Here is an 18,003-nt window from a genome sequence, read left to right on the forward strand (position 1 = left end):
AAGCCTTCTTTGCTTATTAGTTAAACTTCTTTTTCTCTCACTATTATAAACCTTTTTTAAAAAAAATACCTATCCCTTAGTTTCCTTTCTTTCAGTTTTGCAGTGTAGTGCTTTTAGCTTATTGGTGTTGACATAACTGCTTTCTTAAAGTATTTTTATTCTACCATGAACTGCTTGAAGACCTCTGGTGTATGTGTGTATAGAGAAAATTTTAATGCTATTCATTTTTTACTATAGACATGACCAAGTAATTATATTTGAAATTTTGCATATCTAAAATCCTATAGAGAGATGAATGTGATTTTTTTTTCAGCTATGTAGGACAAAAGAGTTATTTTAAAATTAAAAATTTCTGAAATCAGATGATTTGATTAATAAAATATTATTAAAATATTTAAAGTGAAGTTTATTTCCTGCTCTTGCAGCTTCTTAGTTCTGGAAGGGCAGGGACAAACAGAGCCATGGACATAGCCACAGCACAAGTGAGGACTGTTGACCAAGGTTAAGCTTACACCAAGAGCATGAGCAGATTTTAAGACCATAACTAGTAAGTGATCTGCTCAACTTCCCTGCAGCTTATCAGACAATCTCTGATTGACTGCTAGAGCTGAATTTAATTTGAAAAATTCTCCTTCAAGTCTACTGTAGAGAAAGGGATACATATTCATTGAGCCTCCTGGTGAGGACCCGCTGACACTCAGCATCGAAGTGATGTCTCTCGCTCAGTCAGGAAGCACTGCAGGTGTTCCTGTGTGAACTATTAGTGTTTTAAGATATAAACAAAAGATAACTGTTTCTTAATTCATCATGGTGTGAAACGGGATCACCATTTTGTCATAGATATAATGTCTTTATTAAAATTACTTCTGAAATTCTATATTATTATGTAATGGTAAACACTGTTCAAACAAAATACACCGCTGGGAATTGTCTTCCCAGATACAGAAATAGCTGCTTCTGTGTAGACCAGTATTTCTCAACTGAGCATCTTGACTCATTTGAAGGTCATGTATATTTATTTAATGAAACATAACCAGCGTTAAAACAAAAACAGAATAAAACAAAATGTTAGTTCATCAAACTCATAAAACTAATTTCATTTCCTGTATAGATTGTCTTTGAGTCATTGTAAAAGTAGCTTGAAAGCCACTGCTGTAGAGTGAGGAGCAGGCATCCCAGGAGCCCACGGGAAGGGAGGTGCACGTCACAACGGCAAAGCCGGGGTGTTCCTTCCTGCCATAGATGGCGGTTGATGTGTCGGGAGTTTCGGTGAATTTTGTTTGGATGAGGTTTTGTAAGATAGGAGACTCTCGCATGAATAGGAACGTTATTCTAGATGGTTACGAAGCTTTGTGTTAGAGAGCTGGGCTTCTCCAGTCTTCTCTTCCCAATTCTCCCGTGTCTTCAGTGCAAGTGCACGTGAAGCTCTTACTTAAAAATAATCATTATTATAATCTTATAGTCACACTGATGTATACATACTTACACACACACACATCCATATATAATTTATTGCCTGAACAAAATAACTAGCTTTCGCACATAATCCTCAGTGGATTTATCCTCTGGGTTTCAGTAACTTTTGACTTGAAAATACATTGTTACCCTTTTTTAAGTTCATTGTCATATGAAAGAATCTAGTTATTTTAGCATCATAAATAGCATTCAAATATGGTTAACTTTTAAAATAGCTATTTTAGTTTGTGTAGAGGTATTAACATTTTGAATTTACAGTCTTCAATAATTTAAGTGCTAAAGGTATTATAATTTTTGAACCAAAACTTAATTGATGGTATGTTATATTGCTCAAAGAATAATTATTGGTTTGGCAGGTAGGTTTGCTTTTTCTAAATAATATCGTTCAGTTCAAACACTGTTGAAATTTGAATAGCTGGCATAATTTTTCTCTTAAATATGCTTACTGTTAAAGTATGCTATAGAGAATTTATATATAATATTTATGCTTTGAATATTCTTGACTGTTTTTTAAAATCATAATCAAGATCATTTCTATTAAACTGACCCTATGCTAAGCTGTTGAGAAGTGAGTTGTAAAAATACTAACAAATAGAACAGATGACCATGATGAAATAAAATAAATGAAAAAAAGCTCCATTTTTCTTTTGGTTGGGGATTAAAACAACCATGTTCATAATTTTTAGTAATAAAAAACTGTACTTGTCCTGAAATGCTTTGTAGGATTATAATATTTATAATTACTGATTTACTATATTTAGTATGTAAAATGCTGACTATAAAACCTTGGGTTTTTCCCTCCTGAGGTGATTCCTCGTAAACTCCCTGTCTCTTCTGTTCTTTTGTTGACAGTTTACGGTTGCTATTGTATGTGGTTTCTCTCTGTAGATCTTTGTGAGAGTTCTGATTTAGGTTTAATGGATCGTTCATTTTAAATTCTATTTGCTCTTTTTACTAAAACGTCTTAGCAAACACCTTACCCCTGAGCGTCAGAGGAGGAATTGCCTCACAACAGAGACTTCCCCCCCTGAAGTTTGTCCCCCTCCCTAATCAGGCGAGGAGGAGGGGAAACCAGGGTAGACGCACATTAGGTTAGGCTGCACAGAGACTGCCCAGTGTCCTCCTCCGTGGCACCTGCCCTTGAGCATCCCAGCATGCAGGGTGGGAAATAGGCATGATCACAAAGGGAGTAGGACTCTATTAACAGAGAGTCAACACTGGAGCCTTTTTATACCTTTAATTCTTAGGTATGTTGTCTCTGCCAAACAGGTGACACTGAAGTGATCTTTTTCCCTAAGAACTTGGTGGTAAATGATCAACCCAGATGTTGCAGACACTTTAAGTGGCTTATGCCCAGGGCGGTGCCCACCTTGGGGAGTGAAGCTCAAGGAGAGAAGGGTGGGTGGCAGGGACCTGAAGGAGCTGCCCAGCAAAGCCTGCTTCCTTTTCCCAGGCTCACGCTTCATAGAAGACGTTCGCTTGCAGGCTGTAGCTCCCCGACCTCTGAGGGAGCGGCGCCGAAATGGCCAAAAATGGATTTCTGTGCTTCTTACCCACCAGTGCTATTCTCTGCTTGAAATGAGTCGTACTGAAATAATAGTTACTGTTTTATATTAGAACTCATTTTACTATTTAGTTATATCCCCAAATAAGGTTTGATTTTGAAAATTGTTAACATGGACATACTTATGTAGTAATTACACCTCGAAATCCTATTTTGGGGAAGGTGGGGTCATACTCTTTTTTTGACTCTTGAAAAGTTTTTTCAGAAATTACTGTGAGTAGAGCCTTAAAAATCTTAGTAGCGTAATTTGTCCCAGTTTTAGAAACTGTAAATTAAAATAAATAAAATAATTTAGCAGCATTTTTAATATAAACCTAAAGACAAAATTTGAGAAATCAACTTAATAATGATTAAATTAAGGACACCCAGTTATTGTGTCGGAAACGATCTAGCAAGTATAACAAGTGAGTTCTTTTCCCAGATAGTGCATTACTTTTCGTACATAGAGACTTACTGCTAATAAAATAGATGCCATTACACTTGCTCTCTTCAAAGCAAAACTGCTCGGAAGAGCCATCTATACTCGGTTCCTTCCGATTCCCTCGGCGTCCCCTCTTGCTGGCCTTCACCCCGCCCCCCATGCAGCCGGTGACCGGCCGCCCTGCGCAGTCAGCTTGGACGCTCACTCCCCTCTCCACGGACACCACCTGCGGCCGCTCTGCCTGCCCCCGCTGCCTTTCCCCCCGGGGCTGCTGCCGCCGGGGCCTCCCGCGCGCGGCAGGCCCTGGACCATCCCCGGGCTGGCTCTCCCCTCCCCCACCCTTGGAGTCCTTCCCCTCCTCGTCTTAAACACTGTCAGCAAGCACGGCTGCTCCTACCGTCCCGGGCCGCCTCAGGTGCATTTCTTCCTTCCCTTCTTCCTGCGGTCTGGTCGGCAGCTCCCGGCAGAGCCCGGGCGCCGAGGCTGGCTTCCTGACCCTTCCTGACGCGTCTGGCTCTTTTCCCACTTGGCCCTCCATCATCCACTCTCCAAATAGTATCAAGAGTCATTAAAAACAACCCAAAATCTGTAACCATACAGGGTCCAGAGTTACTAAGCAAAAAGCAGAAATCTTTAACCCAGTCACTGCCTGGCATACAGCTCTTTCCGTTGCGCTTAGGATACAATCTGGTCTGTCGGTCGGTCGGTCGGTCGGTCGGTTGGTACCGCGCTCGGCCAGCCGCGCTTGCCCCGCTGCCGCTGCGGGTTTCCCCGCACGAACACCTCTGCCTGCCGCGCAGCGGCTCAGGGTTTGCACTGCTCCCCTCGGCCCTTCAGATCCTTCCGCTCCTCGTTTTGGTCCTTCGGGTTCATTGCACGCAGTTCATTCGTTTAGGTCCTTGAGGCCCCGTTAGACCGGACGTCCCCTTCTTAGAGTGTTTCCGTGACCCCTTTGCACGGGGTCCCCCACCTAACCCACCAGTCACACTCCACCCCGTTTTCTGTTTTCTTCATATCACTTGTCGTTACCTGAAGTCATTTATGTCCTTACCTGCTTGCTGGCTCTCTTCCCCTGCCAGCATGCATCACCCCGGAGGGCGAAGGGCTCGTCTGCCTTGTCCCTCACCTCTTAGGAGCGATCACCTTGCGCATCGCAAGGGCTCAGTAAGTCCTGATTGTTGAATGAGGAAAGAAAATTCTCCTTAAATTTACTTGGAAAAGAGGATCTTCTCTTTTTTTAATTCTAACTTATTTCCTCTCCTCGGAAATAGAAAGCTCAATATACTTTTGTAGTCTGTCAAGTAAAACTATGAATACCAAATACACTCAAGCGGAGAAAAGTTTATTCTTATTTCCTTATATTTTAAAGGAGATATTTAGAGGCATTAGTTTTAAAGTTTGGGGGGAAATTACTTTGCAGTTTACTGGAGTTTCAACTGTGTCGTGGCCCTTAGAATCTGAGATTCAGTGTAGTACAATTCAAGTGTGGCCCATGTCAGGTGATATTCGACTGTTGAAGATTTTGAAGTAAGTAAAATTAAACATGTTAATTTAAGACTCTCTCCACATTCATTTTTCACAGGATGTAATCCCCGTTCATTACTACCTAATCTCTCCACCAACAAAAACTAAGAATGGTAGCAAAGACAAAGAAAAAGATTCAGAAAAAGAGAAAGATTTAAAAGAAGAGTTTACTGAAGCATTACGAGATCTTAAAATTCAATGGATGACAAAGTAAGTTTTTAATGGATTTTAATCCTGTTTACTTTTATTTTCCCAGTTATAACAGTATTGTGCGTATATGCGCTGGCTGTGTCAGAAATGTTAACAGTGGCTAGTAGGATTACAAGTGCTTTTAAATTTTCTTGTAATTGTACTTATTTCTTCATTCCCTTTTGTGATAAGAATTTTTTGAATTTTATTTTAATCCTTATTCTGATTTGCTTTTGGAAGAGAATTTTATTGGAAGATACAAAGAAGAAATTAAAAATCACTTTTTGCCCCCTCTCCAAAGATAATCATTGTCCTATTATTGTTTGTCTGTATATTTGTATGTGTAGCGAGTGAGTGATACTGTGTCCTGGTTTTCCAGTTACTATTTGATTATGAGCATTTCCTGTGTCATTTGCTAGTCCTTTAACACACCATTTTTAATGACTATGTGGTGATTCTATGGATGAAATATAACCTATTTAAATACTCCATTTGACACATACATTTTTAGCTTTTCTCTCTAATGCTGTGATGGGCATTTTGATACATACAGTATTTTTTTTAACTTTTCCATCAGATAGCATCTTAAAGATGTAATTATTGAATCAAAAATACTAATTTAAAAAATCATCTTGATATATTTTGCCAGATTGCTTTCTAGAGCAAATGAGCAATTTACAGTCCATCCAGTGGAACACAACAGAGCCTTTCACTCCCTGTACCTTTGCCAACAGTGAGCCATGTAATTAAAAATAAAGTCTTGCTACCAAAGGGTGCAAGAATAAAAGGCCATTGTTGCAGTCTTAAATTGCATTTCTTTGGTTATTATTAAATTTGAGCTTTTTTTTTTAATATTTTCATTTCATTCTTTGGCTTCTATCAACTGAATATGTTCTTACCTATTTTTCTATTGAGACATCAGATTTCTCTTTTAACTTTTTAACATAAAAGATACTAATGCTTTTGTAAAATCTTATTTTAATCTTTATTCTGTACGTGTCACAGATTCTTCCCCCGGCTTATTCTTTGACTTTAGCCTGCTTTTTGCATAGTGGAAATTTATTCTATGCAGGCAGTTCGATTGCTTTTTCCGTTTGTGTTTTGCAGTATTTTTTTAGCACAGATTTTCTTTGGGAGTCCTCATTCACTGGATGTGTACCCGTCCTTACAGTCAGGTCTTGAAGAGAAGAGACATCATCATATTGTGAAAATAACTCCCAAGGACTAAACCCTCATAGCATCAGTCACATTTAGACCTACCTTTCTTTCCACTTAAAACTAGGCTGTCTTCCTGGCTGATTGTAGAGCATCATCAACATTTGCAGATACAGTGTAAACTTTAAAAGTGAAATGTGGACATTGCTTCTGTCATGAAATGTGAGGAGTCCCATGAACCTGCTGCCCAGAAAACTGGTGAAAACCCTTTTGAAAAAAAACCTTTTTAAACCTCTGGAAATGATCCTAAGGGCATACAGCAGATGAAGAAACATCTATTAGGAATGTCTGCAGACATTTCCTTAAGAAAATGAAGCCTCTGGTGTTTGAGGCAAGGTCACAGTCTTCTGCCCACTCCCACTCAGTTTGCAGACCTCCCCTTCCTCTGGACAGGCTGCTGCCAGGACCACAGGTGCCCCCTCCCAAGGCTCCCACCTTCCTGGGCAGAATTGGCCAAGAGGTGGGGGCTCTCCCCTGCTCAGCCCCTGCTAGGGCAGAGGGTCTGCTGGGGTGGGCACTGCTGGGGACACGAGGCCCGACCCCCATCCCTATGTGGTCTCTTGCCAGGCAAGGCAAACCAAGGCCGCCTGGAGCTGCCACTCCGCCCTCCTCATGACCAGGAAGAGCTCACGGTGCACGCAGCTTCCCCAGCTGGGAATGTGGAACATCCGTCTCTGCACTCATTCAAAACTTCAGATTTTTCAAAAAAGTGTAACTGTTCCTTCTTTGTAGATCTGAGACATTTCTAGGTCTTTTCATCTTTCTGTCTTCAAATGTTTTTCTCCACTTTTTATAAATCTAGTTATAACTGGTACGTAGCAAAGCTGCTGATACGGATTTTTATCTGACTATCTTGTTGGACTCATAATTGAAATAATTTTCAGTTTGTTTTTTTCTGTTTTCTAGGTAAGCAGATTTATACTACCTGCAAATAAATGCAATCTTTGTCAATAATTATATTTCAGATTAATGCCTTAGGTTATTGACTGGAACTTTGAAACAATGCTAAGTAATAGGAGAGACAGAAATTATTTTCTTTCTAAAAGAAATGAAATAATGAATGTTTCTCTCTTCTCATATACCTAGGCTGGATTCTAGTGACATTTATAATGAACTGAAAGAAACATATCCTAATTATCTTCCTCTGTACGTTGCACGACTTCATCAGTTGGATGCTGAAAAGGTTAGGCCTGTTCGTTTTTCATGAGTGTCTTATTTTGTTTGCAGTATTAGATAAGGTTTGCATTTTGACTAAAGGTGCAACCTTACATGTCTTCTCTTCTTGCCGACTAAAAACATATTTCCTCAAATCTAATGTTCTGTTGAGCACTTTTCATTATGCTGACTGCAGGACTTGGCCATTACTATGAGTTGAGTTGAGGATTCTCGCTTACACGTTTGGCTGGTGGGAGGAGGAGTAGATACGACACCCTAAGGATTATTTTTCTGACCTTAACCTAAAGAGCCAGGAGCGGAAGGCAGTGGTACTGGCCTGCTGGAAATCTAAGCACCTTTGCGTTAACTTTGTTAACTTTGTTTCTGATTTTTAAGAGTTGGCTGTGATTCCCAGCTGTCTTCACATGGACCAGCTCTCACTGATAATCATGGCAGTAGAAACCATAATCAGTTAAAAGTTATCGAGGGTCGAGAGTGAACTCGAAGGCATTGAGAGAAACACCACGAACACCCTGGTGTCTGGACAGACTCTTGGTTTTATTCCTGTGTATGCTCATCTTTGTGATTTCAGTAACACATTAGAAAGAATCTATTTGATCAGCTCTGCTTTTTTTTACTTCTGTTTTCATGTGTGGGACTGAGGTCACGTGGCTGATCATGTCTCAAAACTCTTTTCTTAAGATACTCAGAAAAAGAGCTGCCTTTGTGGAGAACACTTGATGTTTCTGTGAAGCTTGTATTTGTTTACTCTGTTTAGCGCCAGTGGGGAACGTCGGGTATTTTCCCATCTGAGCTCAGGTTTTCCAGAGACGCTGACGATCACAGTGATCGCAGTGGGAGACTGGCGCAGAGCCCCGGGGCTCGCAGACCACCTGCCCTCCCCGCTGCGGGGGCGGTAGTTCCCCTGGTCCAGACGGCCTAAGTGAAATGCGTTAGGGTTCTCATTGATATGTCCAGTTTTTTCTTATGTCTTTTTTTTTCCTCCCCAGGAACGAATGAAAAGACTTAATGAAATCGTTGAAGCTGCAAATGCTGTTATTTCTCATATAGATCAGACGGCCCTAGCAGTTTATATTGCAATGAAGACCGACCCCAGACCTGATGCAGCTACTATAAAAAAGTACCTAACCAGTAAATAATCTTTCTTGCATCTCATTTCTTAGTTACTTTTTTTAATTATTGAAAATACCCTTCTTTTCTGGTATTTGTTATATCCTTATAATTGGAGTTACCAATTTTTGGTTACTCCATCCTTAGGTATTTTGTAATCATTTTCTCCAGTCATTTAAGACTAAGCAAAAGAAAAGTCATTTGCTGTCTCCACCATGTGGTGGAGAATGTGGTCGTGGTGGAGAGATTTGAGTGACCTTGATCAGGACCAATGAAATTTGATTTGGGGGTGTTTGAGAAAAACTATATGGAGCTTTACTGAGAATGATGTAAAAAAAAATGGACAAGACACTCTCAACTCTTAGAAAACATATACTCTAATGCAGAAGGTGAGATTTCTAGGTAGAATGTGATTAAGAGTTCTAACAAGGATTTTAAATTGTGGAAGCCTATGGAAAGGAGAGCAGACTTTCCTTTAAGAGGAGAAAGCCTCGTGGATTAACTGGTATCTAACCTGAGCAGATCGATTCTAAGGTAGAAGAGGGTAGGGCAGGAATATTCCAGATATGTGGGATTTAGGTCATCGGAGCGGAGAATGGTGAAATAGGAGTCTCACAGGCAATTTAATCTAGGACTGGTGGTCCAGCACACTTGTCCCCCCCCAGTGCGGCCTCTGGATTCTGCATCCTTCGGCCCTTCCCTGGGACCAGTCAGTCAGGACGGCCACGGATGATGGAATGTGCCAGGCTCACCTTGCCTGTTCAGTTCTGTTCCAGGGCCCCAGTTCTCCCTCACAAAATGGGGACAGAGATTTGTCTGGCTCCTGGGGTCACTGTGAAGCATAAATGAAGTACTGCCAAGACCTTCCAGGTGCTGCCGGGCATCTAAGAGGTGGGGGGTGACGGGGGCCTCAGTCAGTGAAAAGCTGTAGAGCAGCCCCAGACCCATCCATCCGTCTGTGCGTAAGTCCAAAGCGACGGAGCAGCCCCAGAAACATTTCCACCAAAACAGAATGGAAGTTGGCTCTTTTAAGCTTCAAAACTCTGCGGATAAACTCTTAGGCGTCTTTTAGGCCTAATCTCATCTACGTTGCAGGTGTGTTAAGGTGGGTAATTTAGGTCATAGCAAGTTGTTGGGTTGTTTTGGTTGTTTTTTGTTTTTTGTTCTCATTTTAATTGCCTTTTGGCGTCAGTGTCTAATTGGTGTTGACTGTAGAGTCCCAGAGGATTTTACACGTGGCACGTGTCACTCAGGGTCCTTCAGAGTCATTGTTAGTGCGAGACAATTTGTTCTTCCCGTGTCTGAGGGCCTCATGGTCATTTTCTCAGCACTTTTAATCCTCATCCTCATGCATATCTGACAGAGGTTGGACATGATGCCTCAAGTAAGCAAGCATTCTAGACAACACTGTTCCTGGAGTGTAGGTTGTTACTGTATTACACTCAGCAGTGATTTATTGAGTGTGTTCTGTGCCAGGCATATTTCTGAGCACTTGGAATACATCAGAAAACAAAGATGCCTGCCCTGGAGCAAGGCTGGGGACCAAGGCGATTAAGACCAGAGATTCTGGGGCCAGCGCTGAGCCTAGAATCCTGGATGTACTGCTGTCTAACTATAGGACCTTGAACAAACTGCCTTATCTCTTTGTGCCTCAGTTTCCTCCTTTGCAAAATAGGGGTAATTGATGGTCTCTTACTCATAGAGTTATTTTGTGTATAAGTGAGTTAATATGTTAAAATGCTAAAACAGTTGCTGACATTTTCAGAATAAGCATTGTATTTGTTGGCTGATTTTATTTATCATGTATTTATACATGAAAGTTTGTGACTCCACAGAGACAAATATGTAATGATTGGTATTCATAAGAGATCTAAACACTTAGAAGGTACTGTTCTGAGAATGACTTAGCCGACAGGATTTAGAATGGAACAGCCTTTCCTGTGTGGTTTATGGCAGGCTGTTTAACCAAGTACAGCAACCCTGGCTCGTTCGGTCTGTGTGTCACCACGGCTCATTTGATGTGCCGCACAGATGCCCGTACACGGCTACACGGAGTCTCTGCGTTGTGAATCTCAGGCGAAGAATGCATGAGTTTAATTTCGGATAAGCTGTGCTCTTAAAGAAATGTAACTCACTGTGGACTGTGCTTTGGTTTGGTGTACAGTGACATGGACAAACAGAAGTCGACGCTCGTAGACGCCCTTTGTAGGAAGGGCTGCGCCCTGGCCGACCATCTTCTCCAGGCCCAGGAGCTGGACGGGGCCGTGTCCAGTGATGCAGAGGGAAGAGAGGACGAGGGAGAAAGTGCTCTAGATTCTCTGGCAGAGACTTTTTGGGAAACGACAAAATGGACTGACCTTTATGACAATAAGGTACCATTTGTGCGTCTTGTTCTGGCCCAGTTCTGGGGGGGGTCCTTCGCAGGCCTGTCTTGTGGCCGCTGCCTGCTGTTGGGTATTCTGGCTGATGGGCAGAGGGGAAGAGGGTAAACAGAGAGGCTGAGCTGGGCCCTGGGGAAGACGCTGTGTTTATTAGCTCTGTCTTCCTGGCTTGAAAACCACTTCACTGTTGTGTTATCTGTCTGTAGGGTGGCCGCTTAGCCACGCTAGCTTGGCTAAGTAGAGTCTATGTAGTGGTCTCCTGTTAAGCCATTTACGTATAAGCTGAAATTAAGAAGCGTCTAGAAGCTGTCTTTTTGCCTGCCCACATCTGGCTGTGGGCTGGTTTGTCGGGGATGGAGGTGGGGCACTGCAGGTAATTTAGATGTTAATTTTCTCAAAACTCTTCAGCTTCTAAATAATTATCATCTTGATTTGCAATTGATAGTTTTTAAAACCCAGTTTATAGAAAAAGTAACATTAATGTGATGAACTTTTTGAATGTTGATTATAAAAACATTTTAAGTCCCCTTTAGCTCCCTCCTGTGATTCTTACAGTAGAGATTATGTAAGCACAGGCTTTGGCAGTCTTCCTTTCTTCTGGACACACGGGAAAATATGAAATCAGTGCAGTTCTGCTCACCCAGCTCAAACTGTTGGTTTTTTTTTTTTTAGTAGACAGATGCTTGTTTTCAGGGTAAACTATGGTAATTCTTAGTAAAAACCCCTGAAAGTAGGAGGAGATTCTTCCTGTCAGCTTGAGAGTTTTCCACCACAGTGCAATAGTGCTTTTGTAGAAGGAACTCAGTTATGCTCCAGAAACTGAAGGGACCTGCACCAGAGGTTAAGGATTTGGATCTGAAATCAGACCCCTGGGACTTCAGTCCTGCCTCAGCCACGTTTATCCGTGTGACCTTAGGCTGGGGACTGGATTCTGGTGCGGGCTAGTGACACTACCTGCCACAGGCTTTTATGACAGTGTATTGAGCACGTGAATGGACATCAGCAGTATTGGCTGTTGGTACTAACAGCTATCGCATGTCCGCCACGTGCCACACACGGTGCCTGCTGCTTTGCTGCTGGAGGAGGCTGAGTCAGAACCCGGTCCAACAGCGAGGCAATAAGCATTTGATGAGCATCACAGTAAAGTTGCTATAAATAATTTTATTCTTGCCACAGTTCTGCTGTATTAGAGGGCATGCAGTTCATCACCTGCTGTTTACCACGTCTGTAGTGTTAGAGCAGGCAGATGTGAGGGGAGAGAGAGGGGCATGGAAACCACACATCTTGTGAACAACGGGGGTCCTTGGGCAGGCGGAGAAAAGCAGGAACCTCCCGGCTGATAGGAAATCACATATTTGGGGGTGACAGATGTCCTGGAGGCAAAGAAAGGTCGGAAAAGGTGGGAATCTCCAGCGTCCGAATATGAACTTTTGCTCATTATGCCCTCATTACAATAAAATTAGCCTTGCAGATTAGAAGTGCCCATCATGCACCGACGCTGTGACACTTCCGATCAAGACTAAATCAGGACAAATATCCCTCTGCCCCTCGGGAAGGTGGAGCTGGGGTGGAAATCAGGGAATACGACCCCAAACCCTTCCCTCTCCAATGAATATTCCGCGCATTCATTTTTTACACCCTGTCTAGCGGGCTTGCCAAGGAAACTCAGGGCAGCACTCGCCTGAGTCTGCCCGCTCTCCCCTTGAAAACATCCTTAATAAATCCTCACTTTCCTTTCCTGTCCTCTGTGTCTCATCTCTGAATTCTTTCTGCCACAAGACAAGAAGCTGCTCTCCATTAACAGTAGCAACAACTGTTAAACACTGTGCTTGGCTCTAGAACACAAACAAATGTGACAGGATTCCTTTCTCTGAGGATGTTCTCCACGTCCTAAAGTGCAGACTAAAAATACAAATAAATGATTATAAGTGTACCTGACAGATCAATAATTAAAGGACCCAGACTCATACAAAAGGAAGCAGATGAAAGTAATAACATGTGTATATAATTTGATACTTTATTTTTTTATTTCTGTCCTCTTTTGCAACTTTGGTAATTTATGGTGGCTCTCTAGTTTTGTATTTCTATCCTAGTTTGCATTTTTATAATCAGTTACGTTGGCTTTCTTTTACATAAAGAGGTGTTTTGGTGTGGATTCCAGCAGCTAGTGATTTATCATCATAATCTTCTTGCCCTGAATAAATTATTTGTTCTGTGGAACACCCAGCTTTTTTAAAGACATTAATTGTTCTTTTTTCAAGTTTTTAAAATTTACTTGCTGTAACATGTTTATTTGAAAAGTTACACTTCTGTTAAAACCTTGATTCTTTCATTATGAATGCAATATGCCTTAAAAGGTAAATATTTTGTAGGTAAGCTGTATCTTGTTTTACATTGTAGGTTTTGACATTTGCATACAAGCATGCATTAGTAAATAAAATGTATGGGAGAGGCCTTAAATTTGCAACTAAACTTGTGGAAGAAAAACCAACAAAAGAAAACTGGAAAAATTGTATTCAAGTAAGTGATATTTAAATTGTCACTGTTGAGTGTCATTTCAATATCGTATAGTGACAGGACAGCCAGAGAGCCTTAGGGTAGTGATACAGCAGTACCAACTTCAGCATGACTGGTTATTGGTCTAATTAACGTAATGTGAATAAATCCGTGAGAGATAGTCAATAAGCTATTTATAAATTTTTGAAACATTTTTTACACCTGTCCAGAAAACCTATATTTAGCCTCACGTGTTTTCAACATAGGCAAAATGCATTACAAGTTTTGTAGAGTTAGAAGACAGATTTCCCTTATGAAGGAAATGAATAATTCCTTCTAAACACATGTTGGCTCAGTTCTAAAAATGGGTGAACTTTTAAGAGTTTATATTTGATTTTATTCTTCATTTGAAATGATAGGTCATTTGTTATTTTACCATGTATAGTGTTATATGCAAGGAAGTTCTATGGTTGAGCTCTGCACAAATTAAATGTCAAGTGTAAAAATTTACTGAATTCCGCAGAAATTGTCTTAGCCTGGCCTTTGTACGTGCATAATTGATTTTACCTGAAAGACGTATGGAGGTTGGGGTAGGGCTACAGGTAATCTTTACTCTTAGACCTTTCCTGTGTATCTTCCCCAGTCAGTTCAAATTGTAAGATGTTTTAAATTAGCTTCTTCAGGTCTTTGAGAGAGCTCTTTCTGGAACTGGTTGTTAATGTCTTCTCATCACATAGACCATAAACCGTGAGCTCTTCTGTTTGTGAAGCCAGTGGTCCACCCAGATGCTCACATCAGGGGTGCTTCATGCCGTATCTTCCCACCACTCTGCTCCCCTGAGGTCTGTTCCCACACAGCAGCCCAAAAAAAATGGCTTTAGGCTCCTGCTGGTGAAGCTCCGTCACATTCGAGCCACATCCAGATCCCTCCCCGTGGCCTAGAAGGTGTGATCTGGCTCCTACCTCAGCCACGTTCACGTCCCACTTGCACACACGCACCCTGCCGCTGCCACGCCAGCCTCCTCTCCGCTTGGCGCACGGCCAACGCCCCTGCCCCCGGAGGACCCCCTACTCCAGCCACTGGGGAAGCCCCTGCCCAGATTTCTGCAGAGTAGGCTGCTTGTCATCCGGATTCCAGCTTCACTGTCCCCTCCTCAGAGAGCCCTTTCTTGACCATCTCTCTTCCCAGTCTGTGTCACAGCAAGTTTCATTTTTACTCTGTCCCTGATATATTTCTTAATTATTTACTTATTTATTCATCTCTGCATTAGCTTATTTACTATTTGGCTTTCCTGACTAGAGTGTGAGTTTCCTGAAAATGGGAAGTGAGCGTGTTCAGTGCTGTTTTCCTAGTGCTGAGAACAGAGTTTGCCTACAGTAGGCGCTCAGGAAACATGAATGAAAGGAAACTAGGTTGGCAGGAAGGGAAGGAGCAGGTTAAGTCAAGTCGGTAGGAACAAAGGGAGACGGAGAGGAAGGAAAGCAGGCGAAGTGGGCAGGGGCGATGATAATCTCCAGGGTAGGCTGGTTGGTAGGAGAGTTGGTTAGTCAGTGGTCAGGAAGATTGGTTGGCAGGAAGGAAGGTCGGTGGGTGGGTTGATGTTGGGTTGGATGGAAGGAAAGTTCTATGTGCAACTACTTCTTTATTACTGAATATTTAATACAGAACTTACCCTAAATACTGAGCTTGAAAAACCTGTTCTTTCATATTTGTGTGTGTTTTATTATAGCTGATGAAGCTACTTGGATGGACTCACTGTGCATCTTTTACTGAAAACTGGCTCCCCATCATGTATCCTCCTGATTATTGTGTATTCTAAAATCGGAACCAAGACTTCAGATTTTAAAAAAGGAAGTTTTATAGTGAATGGATATAAAACCAAATTTGTGGCATTTTTAGTCTAATGCATGTTTTCATCTGCTATCAAATATTGATTATTAAAATGATGTGTATTTATCAGAGAATTTGCTGGCGTGTGGCTTGGTACATGTAAACCTAGACCTCTGACATCATGGTGTTTTCGCAACGCCTCACCGTACTGGTGGCGAGCTGTGCCCTGACTGCCAGCACCAAGGGCTTCCAGTTGGGTTGCAGCTGTTATATGCATGAGATTTTGAACAGTAACTTTTAACTGCAGACCTATAAAATTCTATTTTTTATTTTATAAATGAACAGGGTTTTAACATGCTCGACTTTAATTTTTTTCAATTGTATGAAGGCCTTAAAAAAAGCTACATTAAGCGTAGCTAAAATTATTTATTGGACTAAAAAGTAACAGAACTTCATTTCCAGGTTTTTTGGGGTTTTTTTGTTTTTTGGTTTTTTTTGGCAAATGGTTCACATTCAATTAAGGGAAAGAAATAAACCTGGCACAAATAAACGCGTGGCAAATGCTGGAGCTTATGCTTCAATCAGTCTTCATCTTGGAGTCATTTCAGGCCAATCATTTTTTAACATCCTCGTGACGTACAGAGCATCAAAATGAACTAACAGTACATGTATAAGTGCCAGACAGCTTGAATCTGGATCAGGTATTGTAAAGATACACATACGGTATGTTTATTAAAGTTGAAATAATGTAAACACGTGAATAAATGTGCAAAACCAAGATTGCAGGACACCATATGCACTCTGAACTTTAATTTTTTTATAAATAATAAAAGTGAATATTGAAGCTTCTTAAAGTTGGTCTTAATTTTTCATAAATGATTTGGGGTTGGAACAGAAATAATATATTAAATCCATAGACAAAAAATTCAACATGAAGTAATTTATAATGTTTCTTACAGGCTTGTGATTATTTGACTATATTTCCAATTCTTATGTGCTTTAGTGTATGTTTGACTTTTTATCTTTCTGGCTGCTGCACTTGCTTCCCTCATCCTTCCTCCATCAAATAAACAGACGTACATAGACGGTATTAAAAGGCCTCTACTCACAGCCAATGTGTTTGTGTGTGTGTGGTTTTTAAATCTTGTTCCTTTAGAAGTTCCTACTGGAAAAGGCCTCCCAGTGATCTGGTCTTAGTCATTCATAATTGTGTTTGAATAATTGACTCCATCTGATGAAAACATTAGATCCTCTATGAAAAAAGATGCAAATATGCATGCAGACATTTTGCACAGTTCCTGAGCTGCCCAGAGTCCATCTATGAACAACTACATGCATGTTCTCTTGCCTACACGTATCCAGGTCCACATACATACAGGTTCAATCCATCAGGAAACAGGTGCTCAGAAGGGGTCAAGTGACTCCCCAAGGTCATGCTGATGGACTGACTATAAATTAGAGAACGCATTTTACAACCAGGTTCGTCATTTCTATAAGCACCACCTGCTGCAGAGCCTCAAGGCCCGCCAGGGGTGAGCACTTGGGTCCTCCTCGGGCCTCTCCTGAGGACGTGTTCAGCTCTGCCACGAGCGGGGCTGATACCCAGGAAAATGGCAGCTCCCAGCGCCCCTCCGAGCATCTCATTTCCCAGCATCTCCTTAAGCTTCTTAACTAGTCCCAAGTGTATCCACCATCTCAGGTGGCCACAGAATTATACAATTGCCTGTAATTACCTAGACAAATACCCCTGGGAACAGGCTGAGCGAGAGCTGAGTCCAAAGACGGCCTCGCACGTGGTGTTTTCTGGGGAACAATCTCCAGTGATGGCCAGGCTGCTGGTTTTCAAGGCTGTGCGGGAGCTGGAGATGGGATGGGGACGGGGAGATTGAAAACATCACAAGGACACTGTTCATACTGAGATTCAGCCGTTTTAACTGGAGTGAACACACCTCAAGCTGCTACGTGCATTTGGTTAATTCCCAGAAATCTGAAAATGTTGCTTCCGAGAATTTCCGTCAGTTTTCTCATGACTTTAATGGAGGAGAGATGTTTAGAGGTGCTTTTTCACTGACAAAAAGTTATACCATTTTCAATGACAATCACGGATACCTTTTTTGGGGGGAACGTGAATTCAGTATCGAACTTTAAGTTTCAGAACTTCCTGGCAATAGATTTATTTTGAAGTACACCCTTCTGAGCTATGTTGAGATATAATAATTTCTAGGATCCTTCAATATGACTTACTGATTTACATAAAATCACCATTGTTGCAGAGTTTCCTTCTTCTCACTTTATTCCTCAGGTTTTGTTCTTTTTGCTATATTTTCTAACATGGGAGAAGAAAAGCCCATGGTGGATTTGGACACACTCTCTGAAGCGAGGTGCGGAGCTCCAGGTGCAGTAAGCAGCCGGGCCGCCCCGAAAGCCGGGTCAGCAGCAGCCTGACCGTCTGATGTTTCCACAGTCCTCGCTGGGGGTGAGAAGCAGACAAGTGAGGAGCTGGCCGGGGGAGGTGGTAAGTAACAGCGCCTTTTAACAGTATGTTTAGTACAGCATGAAAGTTGACAGGCAAATTTTTTCTTCTTTTTCAAATCTATGAGCCGCGTCCAGGGCTCTGTTGT

General features: G+C 41.7%; 1 protein-coding gene across 5 annotated transcripts in view; it reads left to right on the plus strand.

Moving 5' to 3' along the window:
• Positions 1 to 16,236, plus strand: part of TPP2 (tripeptidyl peptidase 2) — a 58,850-nt gene extending 42,614 nt beyond the window's left edge. For 4 of the 5 annotated variants that reach the window (XM_074378495.1, XM_074378493.1, XM_074378494.1 and 1 more), the window contains 6 exons: positions 5,044 to 5,195; positions 7,476 to 7,572; positions 8,555 to 8,685; positions 10,840 to 11,047; positions 13,457 to 13,576; positions 15,282 to 16,236. In XM_074378495.1, coding sequence (XP_074234596.1) covers positions 5,044 to 5,195; positions 7,476 to 7,572; positions 8,555 to 8,685; positions 10,840 to 11,047; positions 13,457 to 13,576; positions 15,282 to 15,371 — 798 coding nt within the window. In that variant the 3' untranslated portion in view covers positions 15,372 to 16,236. Of the gene's footprint in view, positions 1 to 5,043; positions 5,196 to 7,475; positions 7,573 to 8,554; positions 8,697 to 10,839; positions 11,048 to 13,456; positions 13,577 to 15,281 lie in introns of those variants that run through there. The other variant, XM_074378496.1, reaches the window with a different exon arrangement.
• The last annotated feature ends 1,767 nt before the right edge of the window (positions 16,237 to 18,003 follow it).

Source organism: Camelus bactrianus, chromosome 14 (assembly GCF_048773025.1).
Source record: "Camelus bactrianus isolate YW-2024 breed Bactrian camel chromosome 14, ASM4877302v1, whole genome shotgun sequence".
In the NCBI taxonomy this organism is placed as follows: domain Eukaryota; kingdom Metazoa; phylum Chordata; class Mammalia; order Artiodactyla; family Camelidae; genus Camelus; species Camelus bactrianus.